Genomic DNA, 27,658 nt, shown 5'->3' with positions numbered 1-27,658 from the left:
TGGAGTCAAGCCACTGTCTCCATCTTGAGGGGGTGTATCAAGGAGAGAAGGATACAAATATAATTAATACTTATCAAAACCCTATTGTATGGAGACTATATATATTGTACATTCACTAATGAATAAGAAAAGCTCATTCTTAATATACATCACATATATAATTAATATTAATAATCTCGTTGATATTCACTTGCACCACTACTAGCTTGATGTACAATACAGTTTGGATTACTACTCAAAATGATTAGTGGTATAAAGTTGAAACTACGTAACATATATGCAACTTTTCGCAATCCTTTAAATTATGATGAATTACACTAGGTGTTGAAATTTTCAAACAAAATGTTTTGTTGAGAATGTGTTGAGAGTTACACTAGGTGTTGTTGAAAATGATTTGTTGAGAATGTGTGTGCTGGATTGGGGTGGTCATTGGGCTGATCATTTGAACCTCGTAGAGTTTGCTTACAACAACAGTTATCAAGTGAGTATTTGTATGACTCCTTATAAGGCGTTGTATGGGAGGCCATGTAGCACACCTTTATGTTGGACTCAGATGGGGGAGAGGAGCATATTGAATGCGAGTTTTGTTCAGGTTCTCAAGCTGAACATGAGAGAGGCTCAGGATCGGCAGAAGAGTTATGCTGATCAGAGGATAAAGGTCATTGAGTTTTAGGTGGATGACAGAGTGTACCTCAAGATGGCCATATTACGGGGTCCGAACAGGTCATTTTCAGAGACTAAGTTGAGTCTGAAGTATATGGGTCCTTTCAAGATTGTGAAGCAGCTGGGACCGGTTGCATACAAGTTAGAGTTGCCTGCGTTTATGCATGCGTTCCACAAAGTCTTCCATGTGTCGATGCTGAGGTTGTGTCTTCACAAGGATGATGAGTTGTTGGCTAAGATTCCTGTAGATATTCAGCCCAACATGACTCTTGAGACGAGACCGGTGAGGGTACTCGAGAGGCGGATCAAGGAAGTTCGGCGGAAGAAGATTCCTTTGATGAGAGTCCAGCGGGATTGTGATTGTGTGTTAAAGGAGATTTGGGAGCCAGAGGCGAGGATGAAGGCAAGGTTCAAGAAGTGGTTTGAGAAGTAAGTCGACGCTTGAGCTTGCCTAACCTTGGTTCCAGTGTCGTGGTGGTTTGAAGACCGTGGCTGGAGCGGATGGAGTATTCCAGCCCATCTCTCTTGATACTTGGTCGCTTAAGGGTGGTTGGTTGTGCGACTAAGTACCAAGACGAGGTGGTGCTCGGGATACGGGTCATTGAGTCGGTGCTATTGTATCTTATTTTTTTTATGTATTTTCATTGAGGTTGTAACAATTATGACATTTTTAAGATTAATAAGATGAAGGGAAATAGCTCGGGTTTCTATAATTGGAAGTTTTCATAAATAGAAATTTTCTTAAAAAGAAGGTTTCCATTAGAATGGTTCTAAAAATGGAAAGTTTTTGTGGAAAGTGTGGGGATCTTCGTGATGATCCTGCGGGATGTGTGCCTGGGTGGCGGTCTTTGTGGCGTTTAGTTTCATGGAATGGAGTGGTCTTGGTGACGCTTTTTCCTTGATAGGAGTCTTAGTGACGTTTTGTACCGTGACAGTGGTCTTGGTGACAGAGATCTTGGTGACGCTTGTCAGTGGTAGTATGTCTTAGTGACGTTTTGCACCTGACGTTGGTCTTGGTGACAGATTTCTTGGTGACGCCGGTTAGGGGTAGAGGTCTTGGTGACGCCGGATACCTTGGTGGTGGTCTTAGTGATGTTGGATACCATGGTGGCGGTCCCGATGACGTTTGTGGCCTTAGTAGCGATCGTTTTGGACATTTTTGTGGACTTGGTGGCGGTCCTGCGGTATGTTTGTGTGGTCTTTGTGACATGTTTGGAGTCTTTGTGACGTGGTTAGGGTCTTTGTGACATCTCGGTAGCCTTAGTGGCGAGTGTTGGCCGTAGGACATTGCGATGTTTCTGCGAGAGCCATAAAGGTAGTTTTGGTCAGCGGGGTACTCTGTCAAGCTCAGAATTATTGTTATAGAGATATGAGATCTCGAACAACTCATGAGGGAACAGTTAGGTTCCTGTGTACCGTTATCTCGAAGGACTTTGTGGTCTGAGGGTATAATTGGTATATCAACTTTGGGTGACGATCCGAAGGCACGTTGTAGGGTAATAGCCCGAGAACAAGATTTGACTTCCTGATACCATAGCTTGAAGGCTGAGGCCCGAAGGCAAGTCGGTAAGACTCGAAGGTTGAGACCTAAGAGCGAGAGAGATGCATGAGTTGAGAGCGTATAATGTCAGAGACGCTGGTTATTGGCCAGGTTGAGTCCTCATAGTTAGTCGGAGGAGGTGCAGGCCAAAGTGTTGGTTGCACGAGAGATCCTTGGCTGTTGGTTTAGTGCTAGATTCGAGGTCGATCGAATCCCGGTTTGGGATGTGCATCGATCGATGCTGGTGATGCATTGGTCGATGCAAGGTTAGTTCTCGCAAACGAGTTTAAGTTAAATGTTGCGTTTTGGGGTTAGAGAAACCCTGGAATCGCTTATAAAAGCAGAAACTTGAGGGTTTGGCCGAGTTTGGGCCTTTTTCTGCAGAAAAAGAAAGAGAGAAAGAATTTTTTTGTTGTTCTTGAGAGTTCTTGGAGATCTGAGGTTGTTCCTGTAGAGATCTGTATCTGGGATCGTTGTAGGAGCTTCCTAGGAGTGTTTCTCTTCCTGTTTGAGGTTCAGAATCGTCTGTGACAAAGGTAAGTGCATGACCATGGCTTATCTAAGCTGGAGATTTCTCTGATCTGCTTGTTTATGTGTTGTGTGGCTTGTTAGAACGTTATTTAAGACTTTGTGAAGCTTTCTTGTGGCTTAGAATCGAGTTTGATGGTTGTAGGAACCAAGATCCGGTGAGGAGATTTGGGGAAAAACGATTCTCGGCATGTGCATCGGTCGATGCACTTTGTGCGTCGGTCGATGCAAATGCGAGGACGGCGCGTTTGACCTAGGACCATCGGTCGATGCCATGTGGAGGCGTCGGTTGATGCAATTAGGGATTTCATGCTATGTCGAGCATGTGTTGGTCGATGCAGTGTGCGTGTCGGTCGATGCAACCCCAGTTGGTGTCGGTCAATGCATGGTTGGCGTCGGTCGATGCAGAGTCCTGGTTTGTTGTTGTTTGGTTATTGATTGTTGGTTGATAGTTAGAGATGTCTCTATTGCTTGTGTGTATAGCCCAGTAGATGGGAGGATTGCCTTACTGAGTATTTATTAAATACTCATGCATCTCAATTTGTGTTTGCAGTGCAGGTAAAGGCAAAGTGTGATCGTAGAATCAAGGGTATGAAGAAGAGGATGTTCTAGAGGCTCTGTTGTTTGCTCTGTGTCTTTGTTAGGATGCTTGAGTGGATTTTAGCGGTCTAGAACGGATTATTTTAGGTTCTGGATTGTTATTGGAATGGTATTATGTTATTTCCTTTAATGGTTATTGGTTATTGGATTCATTATTTGTTATCCGTTGTTGTTATTGTTTTGGAGTAGGTTGCTAGTGAGTATGGGATCACTAGATATTAGGATTAAAAAAAAGAAACATGTCGTGTTATTTCAAAAGGTCTCTTAGATTCATATGACGGCTGATTTATAATGTTTGGTGGCTGACTTATAACAAGAAATGAACGTAAAGTAAACTTGTCGTGCATTGTTTCTGCATCTATCTGCACAACTCGACACCCTCTATCATCGGTGTTAAGTACATATTTGTGTTTCTTTACCTAATTACCGGAAACAACAAACACCGGAACTGGATCCATGAAAGTAAATGAAGAAGAATGAGAAAAATTAATAAGAATGAGTGTAATCAAGAAATGAAAAACAAAGAGAAAAACAAGGGAAGAACAAGGTGAAAAAGAAGGTAGAAAACATGTAAATCTTTTATTTTGAACCAGTTGAAGAACAATAATCGAAGGAACGACGTTTCGTATTTCCGGAGAAGATGATGACATTGATATGTGACCGAAGTGGCAAGTCAGCCCCCAAACGGACATGTAAATCAGCCTAATTAAATCAGTCATCAAACAAGATTATAACTCAGCCGCAACATGAATACTATTACAGTAATTAAAAAGCAAAAAGATACTATTATAATAATTAAAAAGCAAAAAAATGGCTGCCAAATTCAGCCGCTTAATGTCATAACTCAGTCGTATCGTCTAATAAATCAGCCGTAACTGAATGATATTCTAGTAATTAATCTTTCGCTACTAAGTCAGCCGTAAAATGGCCGAGTTGTCCGATAAGTCAGCTTATGACGGCTGAGTTATAGTAAATAACCATAACTCGGCCGTAACGACATCTTATAAGTTAGTCGTTGTTCATAACTCAACCAACCAGAAAATGTTATTTCAGCCATGTCGTAGTGATAACTCAGCCAAAATTTTAAAAACTCAACCATCGGTTAAAAAGTCCGCCGTAAGGACGGCTGAGTTATAGCATAATTCAGCCAGATTTCTTTAAGTCAGTCGTAACGCTTGACTGGGTTATGCTCTAAGTCAGCCGCCTGCTCTTACTCAAATGTTTTTTCCATAAATCAGCCGCAACATACTGTAACTCAGCCGTCATTACCTCTGTAACGCGATAAAGCTGAGTTATTTAATACACATCAGCGATTTCTGACGTGACGTCTGACGTGGCAATGACATTTTTGTAATTACGTTTTTTCCTGTAACATAAAACAAGAGCACGTAAGTATTTTGAAAATACCTAAAATATCCTAGTAATAAAAAAAATTATCTGTTCTGATAATATTACCCAATTTTGTAGTACATCTAAGTAAATCTCTCGAAAAAATTGTAAATATCTTTAAAATCAGTCATCCAATATGGTTACGTTTTGCATTTGTATTTAACGACGACCTTTAGGCTTGTCTTTGGTGATGCTGATGCATAACAACAATAAACCGTAGTAGTGACTGACTTGAATATATAGACTTCATCGCCTAAGCTAAATAAGTTTAGCTTTATACATGGTTCAACGTTGTTCTGGAGACTGACTCTCACCAAATAAACCCTAAAACCCAGCATCATGACCAGTTGAGTTGACCACCATAAACTTTTGCTTGACCACAAAGAGACTTCTTTGCAAAGCTCCCACATTTGGATAAAGTTGTTCCACTTTTTTGCAAGTAAATCGTACACTACTCAGAGATGTCAACGGAGTTCTACAAAGCACCTTGGAAGACTTGATATCTTCTTCATTCAACGAGGATCGCTGTAGGCAAACAAGTTAGGTTGCACACTCACGGTTTATGAACTAAATTGGAAGATTGTACATGTTGTTATTATACTGTCATATCCACACATGGCAAAATAAGTGATTCTGGCCAAAGTTCTTCTGATTATCTGCGTTTGCACCTTATTGCCAATCAAAATTAACTTTCTCTTTTCTGGCCAAGTTGTCATTTTAAAACTGCCAACATAACTAAAGTTATAACGAAACATATTATTATTGTCTTAGGCTGTTTTAGATTCAAAATGCCGACAAGAGCTACTACTTAACGGTTTCGTTTAAATGGAAAAAAAAAACAACGAGGGTGTAATCAAAGCTCATTCTTTGCTTTTCCTTCGCTGGCTGGTTCCCCGTTCACAGCAACAAGCTCAGTGTCGAATATTAATGTCGCACCACCTGCAATTTACCATTCATTTCATGAAACATCGAGTCTCAACTGCAATATAGTCTTCATAACAAATGCAGCTACAATCGAAAAATTTACACAACACAACAACTCTCATTATCTGACTCCCTATATCTTGGTTCTGATGCACTTACGGCACACATGCATTGGTTTATCGATCGTTTAACAAGGTGCAGCGTTTTTCATTGGCAGGTCAATTCAGTATCTTATGTTCTCTCTAGCCTCATCGTTAGAGAGAAGGATGGAACTGAGTCATCTACTAGTAACGTTCAGCCGAGTAACATAACATACCTGGAATTTTTGGTGGTGAGCCGCTTTCACCATAACCAAGTTTGGATGGGATTTTTAACTTTCTCTTCTCACCTACACAAGCTCCCAGTAAACCCTGGTCCCATCCTGCAAGTCATTTCAAATTAAGTTCCATCACCTTCAATTTTGTCTTGTCAATAATATAATGTAACAATAACAGGAGAAAAAAAGATGGAGTTTCTGCGATGCAATGCGACTGAAACAAACCTGGGATGACTTGACCAGTTCCAAGCTCAAACTCAATAGGGTCACCCCTCTCAAAACTTGAATCAAAGACAGTTCCATCAGTTAACTTTCCCTGCAAGAGCCAAGAGAGAACTACGTTAATCGTCAAGCTGTTTATAGATCAGATTTCATAATTACTGTTTGTTCTTAAGCTATCAAATATCAACATTTTCTTAAACACTAATGAAGGTAATTCCACAATTTCATCCCCTGATGTTTCATGAACATTCTTAAGGTTGCAGTGAGAAAAAAAAAAACTCCTTCATGGCTCTTTCTTTTCTCTCAATCAGAATACTATAAAAGCAAGCAAGAAGGAACCTTCCCAGCATTAAGGTTACAAAACTAGTAAAAGCTTCAAATAAAACATACCCGATAGTGAACCTTGATCTTATCCCCTTTGTGAGCCTGAAGATCACATTTCTGAGGCTTGAACTGTAAGAAAAAAAGAGAAACAAATGAAACCAATGGTCAGAAAAGTGCACTAGCCAAAAGAGTATAGAAGGCAAGTCCATTTCCAATTTCTTCATTTACTTTCTAAAGACTGTAACTAAAACAAAGTAATCTTGACCATTATTATCATCTTTCTAATCACGCGAATTAACATAAATTTCAGTTGAATTTGAAGTTTAAACAACGTAATCATGACCATTGTTATCTTCTAATCACGTTGAGATCAAATTCAATTTCATTCCAACAGACTCCTACACAGATAAGTCAAATTCAAATATGGAAGTTGAAATTACGAGCGTTAGTACTCACCTTGACACCAATCTGCAACTCTGTCACATCACCAGACTTCTTCGCATAAGCTGGAGATCATCATCATCACAAATCGACGAGAAGATCAAAAAAATAAATCGACGGAGATCATCAGATCGATCAGATGAATCACATCGAAATCGAGATAATACGCAAAAAGGAGAAGAAAGATTAATATTTTACCTAATGTTAGCACAGTAAGAAGAAGCAAAACTCCAGCAGCTTTCATGGCGGATGCAGAGCTCATCATCATCATCTTCTTCACGTTTTCGATTTTGATCTCTCTCAGTCACAGGTTATACGATATAGATCTCTTTCGGGGGGTCCTCTTTGTTGACAACAAAGACGAAACTAAATCTAATGGGCTTACGCCGTATTAATAGATAGGCCCACTTATAGCCCACTATTCATAAATTATTTCTCGTCACCTAAGGCGGTGGAAAAAAAACAAAACGTGTTTTAAGCGGCGGATCACGGAGTCACTCACATTGTGCCTTCCTTGGTGAGCAAATGTGATGTATAAATGGTTTATATATGCAAATCATTGACCAATGCTTCCTAATCTTGTGAATTGTCTGAAGATGTATGTCTCTTGGTGAAGATTAGAACTGACAAAGAGCTTTGTAACAGTATAACGTTATATAAGTGTGTCATCATCAATAATGATAAACGGAAAGAGCATTTATAAATCAACAAATGTTGTAGATCTTTTGGATTACATATCAGTAACCATTTGATATCCTTCAGGAGAAAGATTCATATATCATCATTCTTATAACAGGTTACAAGGTAATGACATCTCAAATCATTCAAACAATAGAAACCGCAAGACATCTCTACCCGATCAGAGCTCAAATCTTCCCATCCCTATTGCTGCAACCTGAAAGGTGTATCCTACTATCCTAGTATAGTTTGGATCATTACTGAGATCTGCAGGTTCATTTACTAGAGTATATAAACTTACACTCTTAACCACAGTGATCCATCTTTTAGCCGTTTTCCGAATTACAAGAGCTCAGCGGATTGGTCGACATTAAGATGATGAGAACAGAACCTATTCAATCATCCCTTGTTCAGAAAATACACTTCGTCCATCAATGTTCTGTAGTTCCTTTCACCCATCACCGGATCCCGTTTCTTCCATTCCTCAACCAGCTCAAGAGCTTCATCCCCTCTACCTCCCCTACACAACTCCGTCAAAACAGTATTATAAGTCAACATATCCGGAGACAAGGAATTCGCCAACATGTCATACACAACCTCAACCGCTTCACTCAATCTCCTCTCCATGGAAAGACTACAAATCAAAACCATATAACAACTCCCATTCGGAACCATCCCTTTACTCCTCATTTCCTTGTAAAACCCTAAACCCTGTCCAAGCCTTTCTTTCTCACAAAGCCCCTTAATTAGGTAACTATAAGTATAAGCATTAGGCTCAGAGCCATACAAAGCCATCTCACGAAACACCCTTATAGCTTCATCTACCTCAAGACACTTTGCATAAGCCTTGATGATCATATTCAACACATACGTATCTGGAATCACACCGTTCGACTTCATCTGCTTAGTGAGCGATCTAACAGCGTGAAGATACACATAACACACATTCAATTTGTTGAATCTCTTGAGCAATGAGCTAAGAAGCAGAGTATAAGTCTCAAGATCAGGTTTCGAGTAATCAGATCGAAGCATCTTGTTATAAACATCGAAAGCTCTGTTGAAGAGAAACTTACGACCACAGCAGAATCTGATGATGCAATTGTAGAGAGGAACGCTCGTTTCACAAGCGCCGGCGATTACTTCTTCCATTAAGGTTTCCACGAATTTGTTTCGTTTTCCGGTGATTGCTTGTTTGATCATGGCGTGGTAAGCTTCGTGGTTGTGCTTGTATCCTCGTTGCTGAGCTGTCCATCGGAAGATGTCGAGAGCTAGATCTGGATCAGATTGGGCTCGTAACGCCGTTACGACGTCGGAGTTTGTGAATCCTGGTTTCAGATTCTGGATCCATGTTTCGAATTGAGCCTCGAGTGGAGTTCGGGTTCGAGTCCGGGAAGGGGAGGTGTGTGTTTCCGCCGGGGAATCAAAAGAAGAGAAAGATAGAGATAGGCGATTTACGGCGGAGGAGGAAATACACGGCGGAGATAAGATACGGGCGGAAGAGAAAAGGATGACGCGTCGGAGTGTCGCCGACATCGACGGAACGAGAAGTCCGATATTGTATAGTTTAAAGGTGCTCGGGGAAAGCTAATTCTCCGGTGTGGCTCGTTCGTATCGTAGATGATGCCAAATACAGTAATAGGGTTTATCCCATTTTGAAATTAATTATAGTGTTTTTCTTTTACAATACAATTAATCATTAGTTTTGTTTCGAGAAATTGGAAAAACAAAATTAACACATACAAATAGTTGTAAATTAAATTCATTTTTTTTTAACAAAAGAAAATTAAAAATCCAAACAATTTAATTTCTTCGATTCTCTCCATTGAAATGGTCACCAAAAAATGATAACTTTCTAATTTAACCTGATTCTGGTGTCAACTAAGATAAGTTACTGGCGCGATTTAGGGAGGAGAAAAAGATGAGGCGTTGGAGTGTCGCTCGACATCGTACGGTATTGTAGCTTCAAGATGCTCGGTGAAAGCTAATTCTTTGGTGTGGCTTGTTCGTAGATGAAACTTGTAGTAGACTTTATTGCATTTTGAAATTAATTATAGTTTTGTTTTAGAAAAATAAGGGAAAAAACAACACACATAATCATAAATTATTATCATTATTTACCTCGTTAAATGAGTATGATTCTTTTATTGTTGTCAAAAAATAAAAAAAATGAGTATGATTTTTGGAGAAGAAATCTAAGAGGAGGGTATTGAACTTGGTATTTGGTATTTTAAAAGATTTTAGAGTATTCTTCTCGTTCCGTTGTTGATTTTAAAATCACTTGTTATTCAATTGATGATTTTTCAAAATCTTTTAAAATCCTATGTTATTCAACTTAGATTTATGTAAACTTATTTAAACTACTTTAGAATCTCTTGTTATTCAATCAATGATTTATAAAACTTACTTGAAATCTACTGTTATTCAGAATATTACAACTTTTAAAAAAACTGATACTTTGAATGATTGTAAGAGATTTTGATTTGTTTTTAGTTGAAAATGTTCTCCTTCGAAATCATACCTTTTGAGGTAGAATTTTACAGGAATTTATAAGAAAAAACTGTGTTTCTTGGAAAATCAAAACTGAAACAGAAACAGTCTCACCTCATCACGTCCTCTTCCCCACTCCTCCGCTCCAATCCCACCACCGGCAAAAATATCACGAAGTTACCAGATGATTGATTCATCAAGAGTAAAACTGAGAATAACCTGTTTTACGTGAAACATGGTTAACGTTCAAGATAATAGATAACCTGTTTTTTGGAACTTCTGCTCCTTTGTAGCTTGATACTTTCTGGATGAATTGCTGCATCGACTTTGAGATATCACCAAGATCAAAATTGTTCATGTTTGCATCAGATGAGCTTCCAGCTTCTTGCTTCTCCTTTGCTTTCTTTTTGCTTTCCTTCTTTGAGTTATAAACTCCATCTCTTTCTGTCTCTCTTGAAAAACAGAGTTTAGCTCATCCTCACCATCGTAGAGCCAAGAATCATTATTAGAAACAGGAACGTCCATACCCTTGAAGTCATCCTCTCAATAAGGTAGAGCAAGAACCTCATCAATACGCCTCACTGGTGCACTCATAATGTCTCTGCACATTAAACAAAAAAACAAGAAGTCGTTGAGAAGTCGAGAGCATCCATCATCGTCATCTGAGTTGGCAATTTTTTTTTTTGTTATAAAGTACTCTAAAATCTCCCAAAATCTAATAATAAAATCTCACCAAATCACAAAATATTTTTAGAAAAATATATAAAAAACTCTAACATTTAACCAGAAATCTTCTAAAAACCAATTAAATCTTGCAAAAACCTAAAATATTAAAATTCCACCAAATCCTTTAAAATACAAGTTCAATACCCCCTCTAAGAAACTTCGTAATTTTTTTAAATAGTTTTACTAAACTAACAATTTGTATGTTAAAGATTATATATTATTCTGGAAAATGTTTTTAGTCAAGTGGTTACAGTACGGTGGATCGATTCGACTAAGGGGGAGGTATTGGTTTAGGATTTAGAAAGAATTTTAATGACTTTAAAAGTTAGGTAAAATTTGTTGTTATTCAATCAAGACTTTTAAAAACTCTTTAAAAATTTGGTGTTATTGGTTGTGGATTTGTAAAAAGTTATCTAAAATCTTGATAAATCTAGTGTTATTGGATTAAGAGTTTTATAAAGTCATTAAAAGTTTTATGTTATTCAACTAAAATAAAAGAATCTTGGATTGTTAATGAATTCAAATTTTATATTACTGGTTTAGGATTAAGTCGCGTTATCCCGCATAGTAGGATTTGACTTTGAATTGGGCATCATCGATTCAATGATGACACAAAAAAAATATTATATCATTCTGCTCACTGTGATTGTTTGAATGCTAGAAAATTCTTACATTAACTAGAGAAAATAAGATAAAATAATAACAATTACCAAGAGTAAATGTCGTATTTCCTCACTTTTACATGATGGCTTAATCTTATCTTCAAATAATCATCAATTATCTATCTAAAATGTTAGAAGTACAATAGGGTTGGAATCTTACAACAATCATCAATGATTTATCGAGAGCCGGTTCGGGGCTAAAGCCCAACAAGCAGATGCTTTTGGCATCACAAATATATGTACAAATTAAGGGCATTAGTTTACAAAAAATTACTTTAGTACAGTGGCTAAGTCTATGTTAAGGGCAGCGTGGGTGTCGGCTTCGAATCCTGAAACAGGCTGATTGCCAATTTTAATTTTATTTCGGTTTGTTAATGGGCAATTTTGCTTTAGGCAGCAAATATTTTCGGTCCAGCCCTGGTTCATTTATCTAGGACGTTAGTCCGAGTTGGAATAGGATTGGGTTTTGTAGTTGAAAAATTCTTGGGTTCATTGTTGTTCACCCCCTCTTAATTAACCAATCAAAATACAACAAACTGCCATGTCATATCATATTTATAAAATAGATCAAAATTAATAAAAAGACAAAATTAATAAAAAGACAAACAAATTAAGAAAATCAATTCTGTAGATTTTTTATTAAGGAAATGATGTTGGTTTAGGTTTATAAAATAACGATTAGAGTTTAGATTTTACAATTAAACGAAATCATATGACGGTTTGGGTTTACAAAATAGTGGTTAGTTAGAGTTTAGTTTTTACAATTAAACAAAATTATATGTCCTTTTGGGTTTACAAAAGAGTGGTTAGAGTTTAGGGTATAGATTTTATAATTAAATGAAATTATATGTTGGTTTGGGTTTACAAAAGTGTGGTTAGAGTTTAGGGTTTAGATTTTACAATTAAACGAAATTATATGTCGGTTTGGGTTTACAAAAGAGTGACTAAGGTTTAGTTTTTAAAATTAAGAAAAATTATATTTTGGTTTGGGTTTACAAAAGAGTGGTTAGGGTTTAGATTTTAAAATTAAACAAAATTATATGTTGGTTTGGGTTTACAAAAGAGTGGTTAGGGTTTAGATTTTAAAATTAAGCAAAATTATATGTCGGTTTGGGTTTATTAAATAGTGGTTAGGGTTTAGATTTTAAAATTAAGCAAAATTATATGTCGGTATGGGTTTACAAAAGAGTGGTTAGGGTTTATATTTTAAAATTAAGCAAAATTATATGTCGGTTTGGGTTTATAAAATAGTGGTTAGAGTTTATATTTTAATTTCGGTTTATAAAAAGAGTGATTTGAGTTTAGATGTTATAATTTAAAATTATAATATAATGTTTAGAAGTAATAATTTTAAAATTAATTGATATACATAATTTGTTTCCTTAATCAATAATTTATTTCCTTAAGTAAGAGGGGGTGAATAAGAAATGTTCATCCTCTAGGGGTGAATCCAAAAATTGTCCTTTGTAGTTATAGAGCATATAAAAAGAAACAAACATACATAAGCATAAAAGAAAAAAAAAAGAAAAAAAAACAAACGATGGATACATTCTTCATCAACGAAGTTTTCATTCCATTAGCACTATTGGGCATACTGGTTCATTCATAATGTGTACCATTTTGTTCATTTCTCTTTATTTTAACCCATCAGAATCTAACATATCATAATATATTTAATAATTTATTCATTTTTTTTATAAAATAAGGAAACAAAATCTGTATACATTATTATAAAATTAAAAACTCAAACCGTTTTTTTATAAGCCCAAACCGACATATAATTTCATTCCAATTGTAAAATCTAAACCTTAACCACTGCATTTGTAAATCCAAACCAACATATAATTTCGTTTTAATTATAAAATCTAAACCCTAACCATTTATTTGTAAACCCAAACCAACATATAATTTCGTTTTAATTATAAAATCTAAACCCTAACCAATTCATTTGTAAACCCAAACCGACATATAATTTGGTTTTAATTATAAAATCTAAACCCTAACCAATTCATTTGTAAACCCAAACCGACATATAATTTGGTTTTAATTATAAAATCTAAACCCTAACCAGTTCATTTGTAAACCCAAACCGACATATAATTTCGTTTTAATTGTAAAATCTAAACCCTAATCATTTTATTTGTAAACCCAAACCAACAAATAATTTTGTTCTAATTGTAAAATCTAAACCAAACCAATATTTAACTTTCCTTAATTAAAAGTATACAGAATTTGTTTTCTTAATTTGTTTTGCTTTTTAATTTAATTTTGATTTATTTATTAAATGAAATAATGTATAGAAAATTTTTGATTGGTTGAAAATGAAGAAGTGAACAACAAGGTTCACCCTAGGAGTGAACTTAAGTATTTTTCTTTGTTTTTCTTGTTATGCACTTGTTTCTTTCTTTTTGTTTTTCTTAGTTTATGGTTATCTTTTGCTTCTGTATTTAAGATTTTTATTCCATATATGTAGGCCGTTTTGTCAAGTTCGGAATCATTCGAACATGAAAAAAATATATAATCAATCAGTTTGTATCGGTAGTCTTTTTGGATTAGGGTTAAATTGTCTTTAATTCGTACAACTCTTTTGAATTTGTTTTGGTTGCGAAACGAAACTATACATATACATTATTTAGATTGATTTAGTTAGATTTTGATTCAGTTTCTTGGTTTTTGTCTTTTTGACTACCCGTTTATTTGTTATTAGAAATATCACTGACCTGATTGATTGAATCGGCCTTCGGAGTAAACAAACACTTGAATCATCTTTTTGTTGGCATGTATCCTGGTTTGGTTCAGTTAGTAGGAGAAACACTTCTGACTTGGTGAGGATCGGACTTCGGTATTTGGGAACAGAGAAAGAGGATAATTAACAATGGAGAGACTTCAGTAGATGTGAATAGGATGTGATCCATCTCATCCATGCTGTGTGGCCCTCAAATAACATATAAATTGAAGAAATCTTAAGCACAAAGGAATATATGAGTTTATAGAGCCAAGAGTCACCACAACCGAGCAACCAGTCCTATACCAGCAGTGCACACCTCACCAGTAAGTAGCACATGACTCCTAATAGCTGGTGGAGCTCCATGAGGTTACCGGAAGTGATTAAGTTGAAAATTCTGGTGACACATGCTAAGGCATGCAACAACACTTAGATAACTGTAGTAATGGCTGACCACATAAGCTTTTTCGCTGTTTGCACCAATGTCAATCCCATCTTTATCAAAGCCTCCAAGGCTCCTAGGTAAAGCTAAGCCGAACAGAAACAATGCTAAGGTGAATGTTTTGTCGCGGGAAGAACACAGTCCTTTCCAAATTATATGATACCTAATAATTAGCTGATATTTGATGGCCAATAAAAATTAGAATATATATCTGATTAGAGTAATTAAATGTTTAAGTGGCCAAATAAAAACATGACCTTATATATAAACTTTAAAATAACATAACATTCAGAAACAATTTGTGATAACTCTCAAATGTACCACTCAACTCATTTTTATTTTAAATTTTAGTTTAATATATAATACATCACCAAAGCACCACTGAAACATTCATGATTAATCAAGGATAGATATAGACAAAGTCATAAAGCATAGCACGTTGGTTTAATTACTTCATTTTTTTTTCCAACTATTCTTCCTTCAAAGTCCTAAGATACAGAAAACAAAAAAAAGATCCAAAGAAGATGATAGCTGCTTTGGCAAATTTGATCTTCTGGACTATAAGTTTGTTGTCTAGTTCAATTTCTTATGTGATCTTCCATGTCGCAGCTTGTTCTTTTGTTGTATTTGTTCAAACCTTCAAGATTTCAGGAGAAGCCATTGATGCACTGATCAAACTGGTAAGAGATACATTCAATTCTTGTATTCCCAAATTGTGTGAAGTAGTTGTTGATGTTATCAGTGAAGTATTTACGATCTTGTTTGATTTGGCCAAAGAACGAGTCATAAATCATAATAACATCAGATTCGATCTCATTGACGATTTGTGATATGAGGTAGAAAGGAATGCCTTATGCCATGGTTTGACCAATTTCTCAAGGAATGGCCGAAAGTTTTTGAAGGATTTATCGATATGTTATCGACCGTGGTTAGTGGTTTGTGGAATAACTACAAGGGAGCTTTATATTATGTCTATCGAAAGTTACTAGAATAACTAAAAAAAATATAAATGTCAACAATATTCGAGAATTACTAAGAAAAATATAAATATTTGTGAGTTGATGTTCTGTAGTTCTTTTATTTTTATTAATTCAAGATTTCAATTTTTATTATAACCAGAAAAAAGAAAAAAAGAAATCTCTGACCCATAGTTTTATTAGGTTATTGACTAATTGTTGAACACAAAAAAGGTTAGCGACAAGTTTTGAGTAGTATTATTCGAAACAAATTTGTGAAGCGCGCATTCTTGAAGTCTTATACGGTCTCGAATTTAGATATAGAACCAAATCAAAACTGTTACAGTAACGTTTGTGTGAAATAAAGATCGATTAACAAAACATTTAAGAACATTTTTAGTGTATTTTTTCGTGCATTAGATAGTCTACCTCACACATATATAGTTGGGGATAATATGATGATTATAATACAAACATCACAGATCACTAATTGGGATGCACGTACGGAAACAAGAAAATTACTGATTGAGCGTCTAGATTTGCATGGCTGCGGAGCCAATGATGAATAAACTTGGTAAGACCAAAGGTAAGAGAGTCATAGCAATCCAACCACCAACAACGACCTTAACGCTCGACTTAGCCACACTTGTCTTTTCTAGGACGGCACCAGTTACACCAACAATGCTATGGTGGCCGCAACCGCTACCACCACCATCCTTACTTTATAATTCACTATGCAACCAGCAGCCAGAAGGGCATTGCCTCCCCACCGAAAACGCTAACGCTGATGTTGTAGCTGCTTGACCGGGATTTGGCAGCCGTTCTTTCTTATTCTCATGCCATTTACATATTTATGTAGAAATTAAATGTCATGTCACTAAAGAGAGAAAGGAGAATTTTTTATAGTCAAAAGTTTCGATTACAAAATCCATAGGCTCATATCTCTTACACGGACGATAGATTCAACTGTCAATTTATGTCACCAAAAAATTCACATTGTTACAACAAAGGAGATTTTGTTATAAATAATAACACAAATATATAAGATTATTATTATATATATATATGTGCATACATATATATATATTATAGTATATAAATATATACGTATGTGTATTGTTATGTATATTAGCAAGTAAATATATATATATATATAGAAGAGAAAAAGAGAACGAGAGTGGAGGGAGAGTTAAACACTTCTTATTATTTCTTTTCTTTTCTTTTTACAATTCTTCTCATGTGCATAATCCTTTTTTATAGTGGGAAAGAAAACATGACTCATACATTTGTTAAAGACAGGTATATGAATGTTATTGATAAGTGGTGATTAAGTTTTTTTATCACAAAGACATGTATTGCATGTAAGACACATGTAGTGATGGATAATTACACTTTTTTCATAACACTCTTTCTTGAGTATCCATTATTAGTGATGAGTTACATAGTGCCTTATTAAAAACATTGTCATGAAAAATCCATTGGAATAAAATCCATGAAGAGGAAAAAAGAGTACAATGATGTAAACTCCTCCTCAAAAAGATTTCAACGATCTTGTAGATGACGCATTCCAAGACTATGAATATGCTTTTTGAATGTTGAATTAGGAAACATCTTTGTAAACATGCTTTATAGTTTCCAACGAATAGTGATGCAATCTCCCTCTTCATCATTGACATTCTCCGTCGAGGTCGATCTTTTGCGTGTTATTTGCTGCCTCGTTAAAAACCTTGTCATGCAAAAACCCAGTGGGATAAAAAGAATGCAGTGGAATCATCATATTCTCCCCCTTTGTAAGTAACTCTGCTACAGTGCTACTTGAGTCGATGTACTGGCTATCGACTTCCTTATTCTTTTTGAATTCTTGAATGTAGGAGAATAAATTTGGAGGAACATGTCTTGTTTTGTCGCTCTTGGTGTAGCTTCCTTTCAATTGGGCAACATATGCAACAATGTCTTCAAACAGTGTTGTTGGCATGGGTGACTATCTTGCTTGATTCTTGCATATGTTCAGGCATAAATCTGAGCCATTATAGGTTCTTGACATGCATCATGAACCATAATAATTTTGGCATGCTTGAACAAGCGACGACCAAAGTCTGTCACTAAACTCCACGAAGTCGTTGTTTTGCCATACATCTTTATATGTAACGATACATATCTTCCATCTGCAAAACCAACTAAACCAAACTTGAGGGTTCCAAAATATAATAAACCCAAGTTAATCATACTTTTGCAATAGAAGATATGTTTTAACTCATCTCAAAATCTACTCATAGAGAATGAGTTATATGTTGTAAAGAGGTTAGTAGAAAATGCTATGCATAATTCATAAGATATATAAATGCTCGTCAGCATTTATGCATGATCTTATATGACTATATATATATATATATATGACTTTTATTATAAGTGATTATTATAGCATCTATTTTGAAAGATGTTTCCAAGATCTTTTTTTCCAAATAACTTTTTAGGGTTTTGATGATCATCAATGAGTTCTCGAGAACATAATTATGATATCATATATCTTTCGGGATTAGCTCTTTATGCATCCCATGAGGCATATTTCAAGTCATTCATATAGCATCCATTTTGTTTGATAAGGTATTTTAACAAAACATGGCGCGACACACCCTTTTGTTATATATCATTATACAATTTTGATGCTTGGACCACTAGTCCAAAAATTACTCATCTTTCATACGAGTTTATTATAGACTTGATTACCTCTTTATTGGCCAATATATATCTCTACACGCTCATCGAGCGGAGATTTATGATCCTCATTAATCACATTGCGCGATATAATATTTTTATTGTCTACATTATGTCTTTGGTTCCAATTTTCCGTAATGATATGGTTAATCAAGATCTCTTTAATCATTATATAAATAATTTTATTCAGGTATCTGATTTCGTTATTAACCATATCAATCAGTTTCTCTACTCCTCTTGAGAAGTATCTTGCTCCTCTTTAGGAGTCTACGTGCTCCTCTCTGGGAGTCTATTACCTCTTCTTAAAGGGTCTATCTACTCTTCTTTAGGAGTTCATTTGCTCTTCTTTTAAGAGTATAACCCTCCTTTTAATTTGCTCTTTTTTCTTTTCGATGATTTTATTTATCGTAGGAACCAAAGTAGTCTATCACCTTTTATTTGTCATAGACTTAGTATGTCATCCGCCAGAGACATAATTTTATTGGAGCATTTTTAACTAGGATGTGAGATTTTTAGAACTTCAAGTTCATATTTATTTATGCGATGGTCAATAATTATATGAAATTTCATCCATCAGCCTTTTGCATTTGATTTGCAATATATATTTTGAATAGTGATCTTTTGAACTTTTGAACTTTCAAGTTCATATTCATTATATTCATTTATTCAAAGATTCAAACTATTCAATGATTCTCTCATAATGGCATGGAACTTTTATCATCCAACATGATGATATGCAAATCTTGCAATACGTACATCTCCCATAATATGGCTGTATATAATTAGAACGGAGACTCATCTCCCACATCTATATATTTCATCCTCTTTGGATGATATTTTTATGCGGTGTAGAGGAGAATTTACAATATATATCACACACCCATAAGATTCAAAATGAGAAATATTTAATCTCCAACCATGAATATATATAACATTGGAAAAATATTTCTTTATAAATTGTTGATCTCATATATAATATTGACTACATGCAAAACTGCATTTTCCAGGTTTTGACATGGAGATTAAATCACCAAGAACCGTTTTTCAATCTCTTGGGGTTGCGCTATGAACGATTCATTATAGCTCATTTCAAGAATGAACATCATTGATTTTCCACTTTATCACATGCGACATATATATGTGATAAACTAAAATATATGACTTCACCAAAGTTATATCGCTCTGCGGTGTCAAATTCACCAAAGTTTATTGACTTATTGTCGATGTGGGATTACTTGAATTCTCCCCCTCGAGATGATAACTCTTGGAGTTCAATCATCTCGTACTGAATCCCACTTAAGGAACAACAACATACCGATTTCAGCTATGTCTATTATCTTAGATCCTAATAAGTTGTGAGATTAGTATTACCCCCTCTCAAGATGATGACTTTTATGTCCATTCACCTTTGATCGAATCTTTTAGATCGGTTACACTTGGGGTTTAATTTGAGGATTTATCAAAGAAATCAAACCATCATATATATACAATGAGCTTGTTAATCCAAAAGGATGGTGAATGAGCCAACATTATATGATTCCAGAGGAATAACCTACCACAAAATTAAGGAGGAGGTATACAACCATCGACTCCATAAATATAAATAAATTTCAATAAAAAAATAGAAATTCAACATAAATTAGATGTTACCTGAAATATGAATGAAGTCGTGTGCTTACAACTTCATGGAGGCATGCAATACTTTTAAAACAACTTTTGTTTCTCTAAAAGAAAATCCTCAATGATTTTTAATATCATTGATTGACCGGGATGGATTGACCGGTAACACTATGCTTGAAAGCATCAATTTCTGTCTTTGTTTTCGCATGATATAATCATATATACATGCGTGTCTCCAATATGGTCGAACATGCACTACAAGAAAACATGCAGTTGCCGACTGCAATTTGCGACTTAAAACACAGTCGATAAATTTAGCGACTGAATTGCGATTGTTTTGCTACTCAATAGCTACACAAATAAAACAGTCGCCAAATAGACGCTAATTCGATACTAATGTATAATGTCGCATTGTAGTCGCCAATTTGCGACTAATTTGGCGACCGATTTTTCAGTCGCCAATCATTGCGACTAAGCAGCTACCATTTAGCGACTGATTTATTTAATTTGGGCCTTAAACCAAATTTGGTCCGTAAGAAAATGGCTCAAACCCAAATCGATCTCATCTTCATCCCGAGAAAACCCTAATCCCTCATTCCTCTTCTTCACCGTGAAAACCCTAGATCTCAATTGATCTCAATCGTGAACCCTAAATCTTCATCCTATTCTTGTTTCTCTTTTGTTGTTGATGGCCGGAGTAAAGAAAAGAGGAGGAGGAAGAAGAAACTCCTCAAATCCAACCGCTGGAACCTCACAACCGAATCGAAGACCCGCGAATCTTCCCAGCCATTATGCCTTCACGCCGGCGAACCAGCGAGACCGAGACACTGATTCTAAGGGAATTCCTGTCCCAATCCTCCAGCCTCCAGCGAGACCGATGCCTAATTACGGAGACTATCCACCTCTGACAAACCTGTTCCAGAACTCTAGGAGCTTTCCAGGAGCATCCCCTTCCGGCGAAGCTCCAATCAGGCGTCCTTTTCCTCAACTTCTCGCCTCTGCGACGGATCCACCAGAATTCTCGAGTCCACTTCGACAGTCTCCTCAACCTTCAGTCACGAATCATCCTCGACAGTCTCCTCAGGTCTCGACTCTACCTCGATAGTGTCCGCTACCTCGACAGTCTCCTCATGTCTCAAATCATCGTCCATCGTCTTCTCAACCTCGAGCTGGCTCTGGACCACAGTTCTTAAGCGCAGAACTCGCATCAGGAAGAAGAAGACCAAGCTGATTCTGAGGATGACAGTTTAAGGGACTCACATCTCCCAGCTGATGTACTCGCTTCTTTACATGCCATGCTCGTCGAGCCAGGCCGTGAGTTGTACACCACTGTCCTATCTCCCACATTAGAGCGTGGAACTACTTGGTAAGGATTGTTTGTGTAGATTAGATTGATTAGAGTGATTAGATTGATTAGAATTGAAAGGATTGTTTTATTGTTTTAGTAGGTTTGTTTCATTGGATTATAAGGTTTGTTTAGAAGGTTTGTTGTTGTTGATTTGTTGTTGATTAGATTAGTAGGTTTGTTGTTGATTAGATTAGTAGGTTTGTTGATTAGATTAGTAGGTTTGTTGTTGTTGTCAATTTGTTGTTGATTAGATTAGTAGGTTTGTTGTTGATTAGATTAGTAGGTTTGTTGTTGATTATAATTTAACTTTCAATTTGTTTGTGTTTGATTAGATTGATTAGATTTGTTTTAGTCGATTTGTTTTAGTTGATTTGTTTTCATTTTAGTCGTTTTGTTTTTGATTAGATTAGTAGGTTTGTTGTTGATTATAATTTAACTTTCGATTTGTTTGTGTTTTAAGGTTTGGTAAGGACAACGGTAAGATTACTCGAAAGATTACAAAAGTGTTTACAAACAAGTTTGATGGGCCATATTACAGTTCGGGTTGTGTTCCAAATCAAAGAAGAGAAAAATACTTCTTGGAATTTGCGGTAAACTTCTACTCCTTTCAATTTGATTTATTTATTTATAGTTTTTCTTTGGAATGGCTGATCACTAACACTAGTCTTCTTTTGTAGAAAACACACACCTGGGATCCCTCACTAACCGGTGTGGTTCAAGAAAAGTTCTATACCATTTGTCAAAACCGTATGAAAGACATGGTTTCCAAGGCAACAGCTCAACGAGATCAAGTAAAACCGAGTTGGATTGAGAAAACTCTTTGGAAAGAAATGTGTGACTCTTGGAAGACAGAAGAAGCCATGGCAAAGAGTGCAACCACTTCAACAGCTAGAATGTCTAACCGTAATGGTCTTGGCCCTCACAAGCTTGTATCAGGGCCGAAGTCTTACTTACAAATCGAACAAGAGATGGTGAGTTATCCTTTTCATTGTTTAATAAGTTACATCAGATGGTTCATTATCTAACCTTTTCATTGTCTAACTTTTCAGGAACTGGAATTGGGAAGACCGCCAACTATTCCTGAAGTTTTCGTCAGGACTTATACCAAAAAAGATGGGACTTTTTTGGATAAGAAGGCGCAAGCATTTCATGAGGCATATAAGAAAAAAAAAAAAGGAAGCTAAGATGGCTGCTTTGGACAATGACGAGTCTTCTGATGGTACATCACATCGATCGGAGCTATCTCACGAGGAGGATGATGAGCTTTTTCTTCAGGTAATGTTGCTTCTTTCTAATATGCTATTAAGTTTTTCATTGGTAAGTAATGATGTTAACTTTTTTTCTATTTTGTTATGCAGTCTACTTTCATAAGCGATAGAGGAACATACTTTGGAGTTGGAAGCCTTGGGAGTTTCATCAACGGCAAGCGGAAGTTCCCTGGAAGCTCTTCTTCTTTCAGAAGCCTGCAACAACAGTTTGAAGAAGCTAACCACAAAATAGAGCAACAAGTAGAGCGTGAAGCTGAGGCTTCCCGGGTTGCAGCTGGGAAACAAGCAAAGATCAAACGCTTGGTGAGCTTCCTCAAGACTAACCCAAACTATGTTGCCTTCCTCGAGTCTGAAACGAATAACCCCGACCCTGCTGATGTTCAAAGTTAGGTGGTTCCTTCACTATCCCTCCTTCCCTCATGACCTTAATATTTGTAATGGTTGTACTTAAACATTTGGAATTTGTGTTTGGATGTTTTTTTTAGAACTTATGTATGTTGAGACTTCTTTATTTAATTTCATGTTTGTTAAGTTGTAGTTATAGTTTTCATAATCTGTTTTGGTATTACAAAATCAAATAATTCAATTTGACTGGATTTGCAAGAAAAAAACCTGATAAATCAATAATTAAACAGTCGTAAAACAGTCACGAAAACGTACACAGATCAGTAACCAAAACAGTCGCAAATGAGTAACCAAATCAGTCACTAAAGCGTTGCAACTCAGTCTTCCATTTTAGCGACTGTTTCGCGAGGGAACAACGACAAAAACTATCAGTCGCCAATTCGTAGCTATTTGTCGACTCTTTAGCGACTGATTATTTTAGCGACGCTATGTTTAGCAACTACGGTTTTCATTCGCCAAACAGTCGTTACTAGGTATTTGCGACTGTTTAGTGACTGTTTTTGTAGTCGGCAATTCCATGTTTTCTTGTAGTGATGCGATACCATATTTATTTATAGTCTCATTATAATAATTTTACGAAACAAAACGTCTTTGAAACTCTATGAGTTTATTTGAGACTTTGGAGAATACTAGACATCGATAATTATGAATCTGATGCCTTTAGAAGTCGAGAGACTGATTCATCTAAACCTTCCAATTATTTTTGCACTGTCTAAAGTATATTGACATGTGCTTAATATATCCTCATAAGAAAAATATATTTTTGATCATAAAGATATTTTATTGTCTTTAAATCTCATATAAGATATGTTTATTATTTAAGGGATAAAATAAATAAACAGAGAAATTTAGAAAATAAAATAGAAATCAGAGTTTCCCATGTAAGAATTCAGGAGGCCTCATTTTCATTTTAATGAGGCAAAGCCAAAGCCTTTTATTTGATCATAAATTAGGCAGAGCCTATATAGTATAATGATCAATCCGGAACTTATATAGTGATACTAAGGATTTTGTGTCTCCTAGCAGGTTTCAATTAACCTAATGCAGTTGTAGTACAGAATGTGTTAATCTAAATGGGAAACTTTACAAACAAACGAGATGCAATCAAGCAGTCACAAGTTAAGCCAAATTCAAAATGAGTTTTTGTCTAACAACCTAGAGTGAACGAGATGTAAGAACAAAACAAGTTGCAGAACAAGATCTAAAATGCAATAACAGAAGAGAGCAAAAACAAGCTAAACGAGCATAGACAAATGAGCAACCTATTGCAACTAAAACAAAGAACAAGCTTAAAGATGTAGAAACAATCAGATAAGTAGAGGCCTTAAGGATGGGGTTATTGATTTCGGTGGAGTCTCTTAATCTACTTAGAACGCCTAACAGAACACAATCAAGCTATCCCTAGACAACGAACATCACAACTTAGCTAATTCAATCTCTTGATAGAAGCTACTCAGACTCAATCACTTCCAAACCTAACTCTCGCTAGAGAAACATGATTAAGCTGGCATGACAAACAAGTTCATTCATGTCAATAAGCACCCTAGACATCCAATCTCTTAGGCTAGGAATGCAAATCTCTGGTATTAGTTTGTTCAAGCATCCCATGGAACACCTTTTGGGTGCTGAGATGCTTAAGATCTAATCCCAAATGATCAGTAAGAAATTAGCAGTAAGAACACTAATCCAGAAGGGAAATCAAACAATCGAAGCTTAGACATCCTATTATACTAAGATTATCCACCTGATCTATCACATCCTTAAGAACCCTATTTCACTACTCAAGAACAATCATCAACAAAAACCCAAAAACCCCAGAAAACACAGAATTAAGCATGACTAGATAGATAAATATGAGATAAACAATTTTGCAGAAGAATTCAATTGCAAAAACTACAAGGATTAAGAGATATCTTGATTATAAACTTAGAAACGTTTTGTTGGCTGCCTAAACACCCTAGGATAAAAGCTATATCTCATGAGTAAAGACTTAAAAGAGTATTTATAGCAAAACATGGAAAGCCCTAAAACATAAAACGACAAAATAGAAAGGCGGTTCAGGAACCCTTCTCGGACGCGTCTTCAGAACAAATCCAGGACGTCGGTTTAAGAGCGTCGATCGAGTCGCGTCATGAGATTGTCGATCGAGTGGGGTTCTAGGAAATTTGATCGAATGGCGGCTTGAGATCGTTGATCGAATGGCAGCTTGATATCGTTGATCGAATGGCAGCTTGAGATCGTCGATCGAGTGGCAGCTTGAGAATTGTCGTCTGGAAGCTGCTGATCGAGTCGCGTCTTGAGGGTGCTCAGGAGCCCTCCTGGGACGTCTTGGTCGAGTCGCTGCTAACATGTCCGATCGAGTGGAGCTCTCCTTCGCGTGCAGGTCGAGTCGGAATTCAGAATATACGTGCATTCACTAAAACGATGATAACTTTTGAATCACTTCTCCTATTGGCTTGAAATAAACGGCATTGGAAAAATGACTCAATTCTATACAACTTTGATGAAGAATCCGAAAGCTGAATCCCAAAGTAAAAGTTTCACTCGACTCGATCAGAGACGTGGAAGATTGGGTCGTGCTGGATAGTGTAGATTGAGTCGTTGGACTGCTCTCCTGCTCCCTGTTTGCTCTTGATGGTTTGGAAATCTCCTAAAATACTTGAAATAATTCCAATATGCAAGATGCATGCAAGAACAATGCAAAGACTACCTAAATATGCATATTATGCAAAAAAGACTAAAAACAATGTAAAACAATGAGTTAAGAGAACAGAATGAATGAGAGATGCATGATGAAAGAGTATAAAATATACACATATCATATAGCTTTATATTTGAACGTATATGAGGCCGAGCCTGTCATATAAAACAAAGTTTCCGGAAAAGACATAACTTTTTATTAATCGTGAAGGAGGTAGAGCCTACCATATATAACGATCAATCCAGAAAAGACAAGCTTTTATATGATCATGAAGGAGGCAGAGCCTACCATATATCTCCACTTAGCTATACAGACGAAGCCAAAGCCTACTACTTATAGCAATCAATCCGGGAAAAGGCATAATCTCACGATGCCTATAATATTTATGTTCTATAAGCATAAATTGAAACAATATAAATTTACTTACCTCGTAAAAAGCTATAGCGGTAAAGACATCGTGCTGATAACGTGTTATAAATAATAACGCAAATATATAAGATTATTATTATATTATATAAAGTTGGGTTTTGAAAGTTAGTCATTAACAAGATTTTGACAAGTGTCAAGGTATCAGTTTTAGATTTTGACATGTGTAAAAATTAATATTTAATAAGAGTAATTTGATAACCAAAAAAAATTAAATATTTTATTTTTAAAAATATTAATAATGTAAAAAGATAATTATCAAAAGTTACATAGTTTATAAAAAAAAAAAGTTTTTTAAAAATAATTATAAGGAGATTATATATATATATATATATATATTCATATAAAATTCAAAATTATAATATTATTTATTTATTTTTAATTTTAAGTTATTAATTCTACAAAAAAATATAGATTAAGGGATTAAGGAAAATATACAGTTAATTATTAATTCTAAATTTTGTAAGTACTCACTTCTATCGTCTCATATTTAAAGAATTTATTCAAAAACACTGTTTTCAACTTTGTTTAATTGGAAAAAAAAATTAATGGGAAGATAAATTTTTCTTTTTTTTTTAAACCAAAATTTTCTCATACTTTCTCCTTTTTCAATTGGGGAAATAATTAATATATGTGTTTTTTTCCTAATACTGTATTTTAAAATTTATTGTAGTATTTTTAGATTATTTTATTTAATTTATATTTTGTCTTTGCATTATTTAGGATTTAGATATTACCGTGATTATAATTTTCTATTATTTTTTAATTATACCAAATTAATTTTCTTTTCATTTCTCAATCTTGATTGGTTGATCATAAACCTTTCTGTTTTTTTTGCAAACATAATTATTACCATTATTCATTCAATCCCTAAGGGAGATAACGAGTAGAGGCTCATTAACCTAATAGATGGATAAAATAGGCTAATTAAACACAAGCTTACAACAAAGATAGTTAGATAGATTGGAAAAACAAAAATCGTTGTTGATAGATTCATAGGAGCTTAAAGACCGTGACACCCTGGTTTACGGAAATGTTTAAAATAATTGATTTGACCACATATGTCATCAAAATACACTTATTTTTCAGTCAAGGATCCTCAGAGAACTTCATGATGGGTGACTTTCCTGTAAATGATTATCAGAACTGTGTAAGTGAGGACAAAACACAGGACATGTACTTTTTAAAGCCTTCCAAATGTAACAAGCCGGCAATCGAATATGGGTGTGTCCACGGGCCGGGAATAAATGTAGGGCCCACTTAGGAAGGTGGACCCATGGACTGAGAGTGTACATGAGCTCACTAAGCTAGGTGGAGAAGATGGCGGTTGAGGCGTTACAGAGACATATGCTACATCATGGTGTGTCAAAGACACTTCCATGACTACATTGAGAAATTTAACATTAGTTACTATCAAATGATTTTGTGACATTAGAAAAAGGTTTTTACTTTCATTGGTTGTTGGAGCAAGCCATTTTGATAGAACAAAAAGACGTGAACATTTTTTCTCCATACAGGAAGAGGGCAGAGCCGAGGTTCTCTCTATGGTGGA

At 35.5% G+C, this 27,658-nt stretch overlaps 2 protein-coding genes across 2 annotated transcripts; both read right to left on the bottom strand.

The window, feature by feature from the left end:
* Positions 1-5,456: 5,456 nt before the first annotated feature.
* Positions 5,457-7,325, bottom strand: LOC104766441 (peptidyl-prolyl cis-trans isomerase FKBP15-1). The gene is made up of 6 exons (XM_010490330.2): positions 7,146-7,325; positions 6,963-7,012; positions 6,573-6,635; positions 6,186-6,276; positions 5,961-6,065; positions 5,457-5,659 (listed from the first exon to the last, which is right to left on the bottom strand). The coding sequence occupies exons 1-6, from the start codon at positions 7,216-7,218 to the stop codon at positions 5,574-5,576; spliced, it is 468 nt and encodes a 155-aa protein (XP_010488632.1). The 5' UTR covers positions 7,219-7,325; the 3' UTR covers positions 5,457-5,573.
* Positions 7,326-7,622: 297 nt separating this feature from the next.
* LOC104767860 (pentatricopeptide repeat-containing protein At3g25210, mitochondrial) lies at positions 7,623-9,491 on the bottom strand. Its single transcript, XM_087501867.1, has one exon. The coding sequence runs from the start codon at positions 9,156-9,158 to the stop codon at positions 8,025-8,027; it is 1,134 nt and encodes a 377-aa protein (XP_087357993.1). The 5' UTR covers positions 9,159-9,491; the 3' UTR covers positions 7,623-8,024.
* Between the last annotated feature and the right edge of the window lie 18,167 nt (positions 9,492-27,658).

This window comes from Camelina sativa, chromosome 19, assembly GCF_030686135.1.
Source record: "Camelina sativa cultivar CO46 ecotype springtype chromosome 19, ASM3068613v1".
In the NCBI taxonomy this organism is placed as follows: domain Eukaryota; kingdom Viridiplantae; phylum Streptophyta; class Magnoliopsida; order Brassicales; family Brassicaceae; genus Camelina; species Camelina sativa.
Note: the sequence above shows the minus strand (reverse complement) of the source record. Positions and strands in the feature narration are given on the sequence as shown.

Excerpts from the sequence above, each read along its gene's own strand:
- LOC104767860 (XM_087501867.1), bottom strand. The coding sequence starts at position 9,158 with ATGTCGGCGACACTCCGACGCGTCATCCTTTTCTCTTCCGCCCGTATC.
- LOC104766441 (XM_010490330.2), bottom strand. The coding sequence starts at position 7,218 with ATGATGATGATGAGCTCTGCATCCGCCATGAAAGCTGCTGGAGTTTTG. Across the intron at positions 6,636-6,962 it reads AGTTGCAGATTGGTGTCAAG|TTCAAGCCTCAGAAATGTGA; the intron begins GTGAGTACTAAC and ends TTTTTCTTACAG. Across the intron at positions 6,066-6,185 it reads AACTGGTCAAGTCATCCCAG|GATGGGACCAGGGTTTACTG; the intron begins GTTTGTTTCAGT and ends AATGACTTGCAG.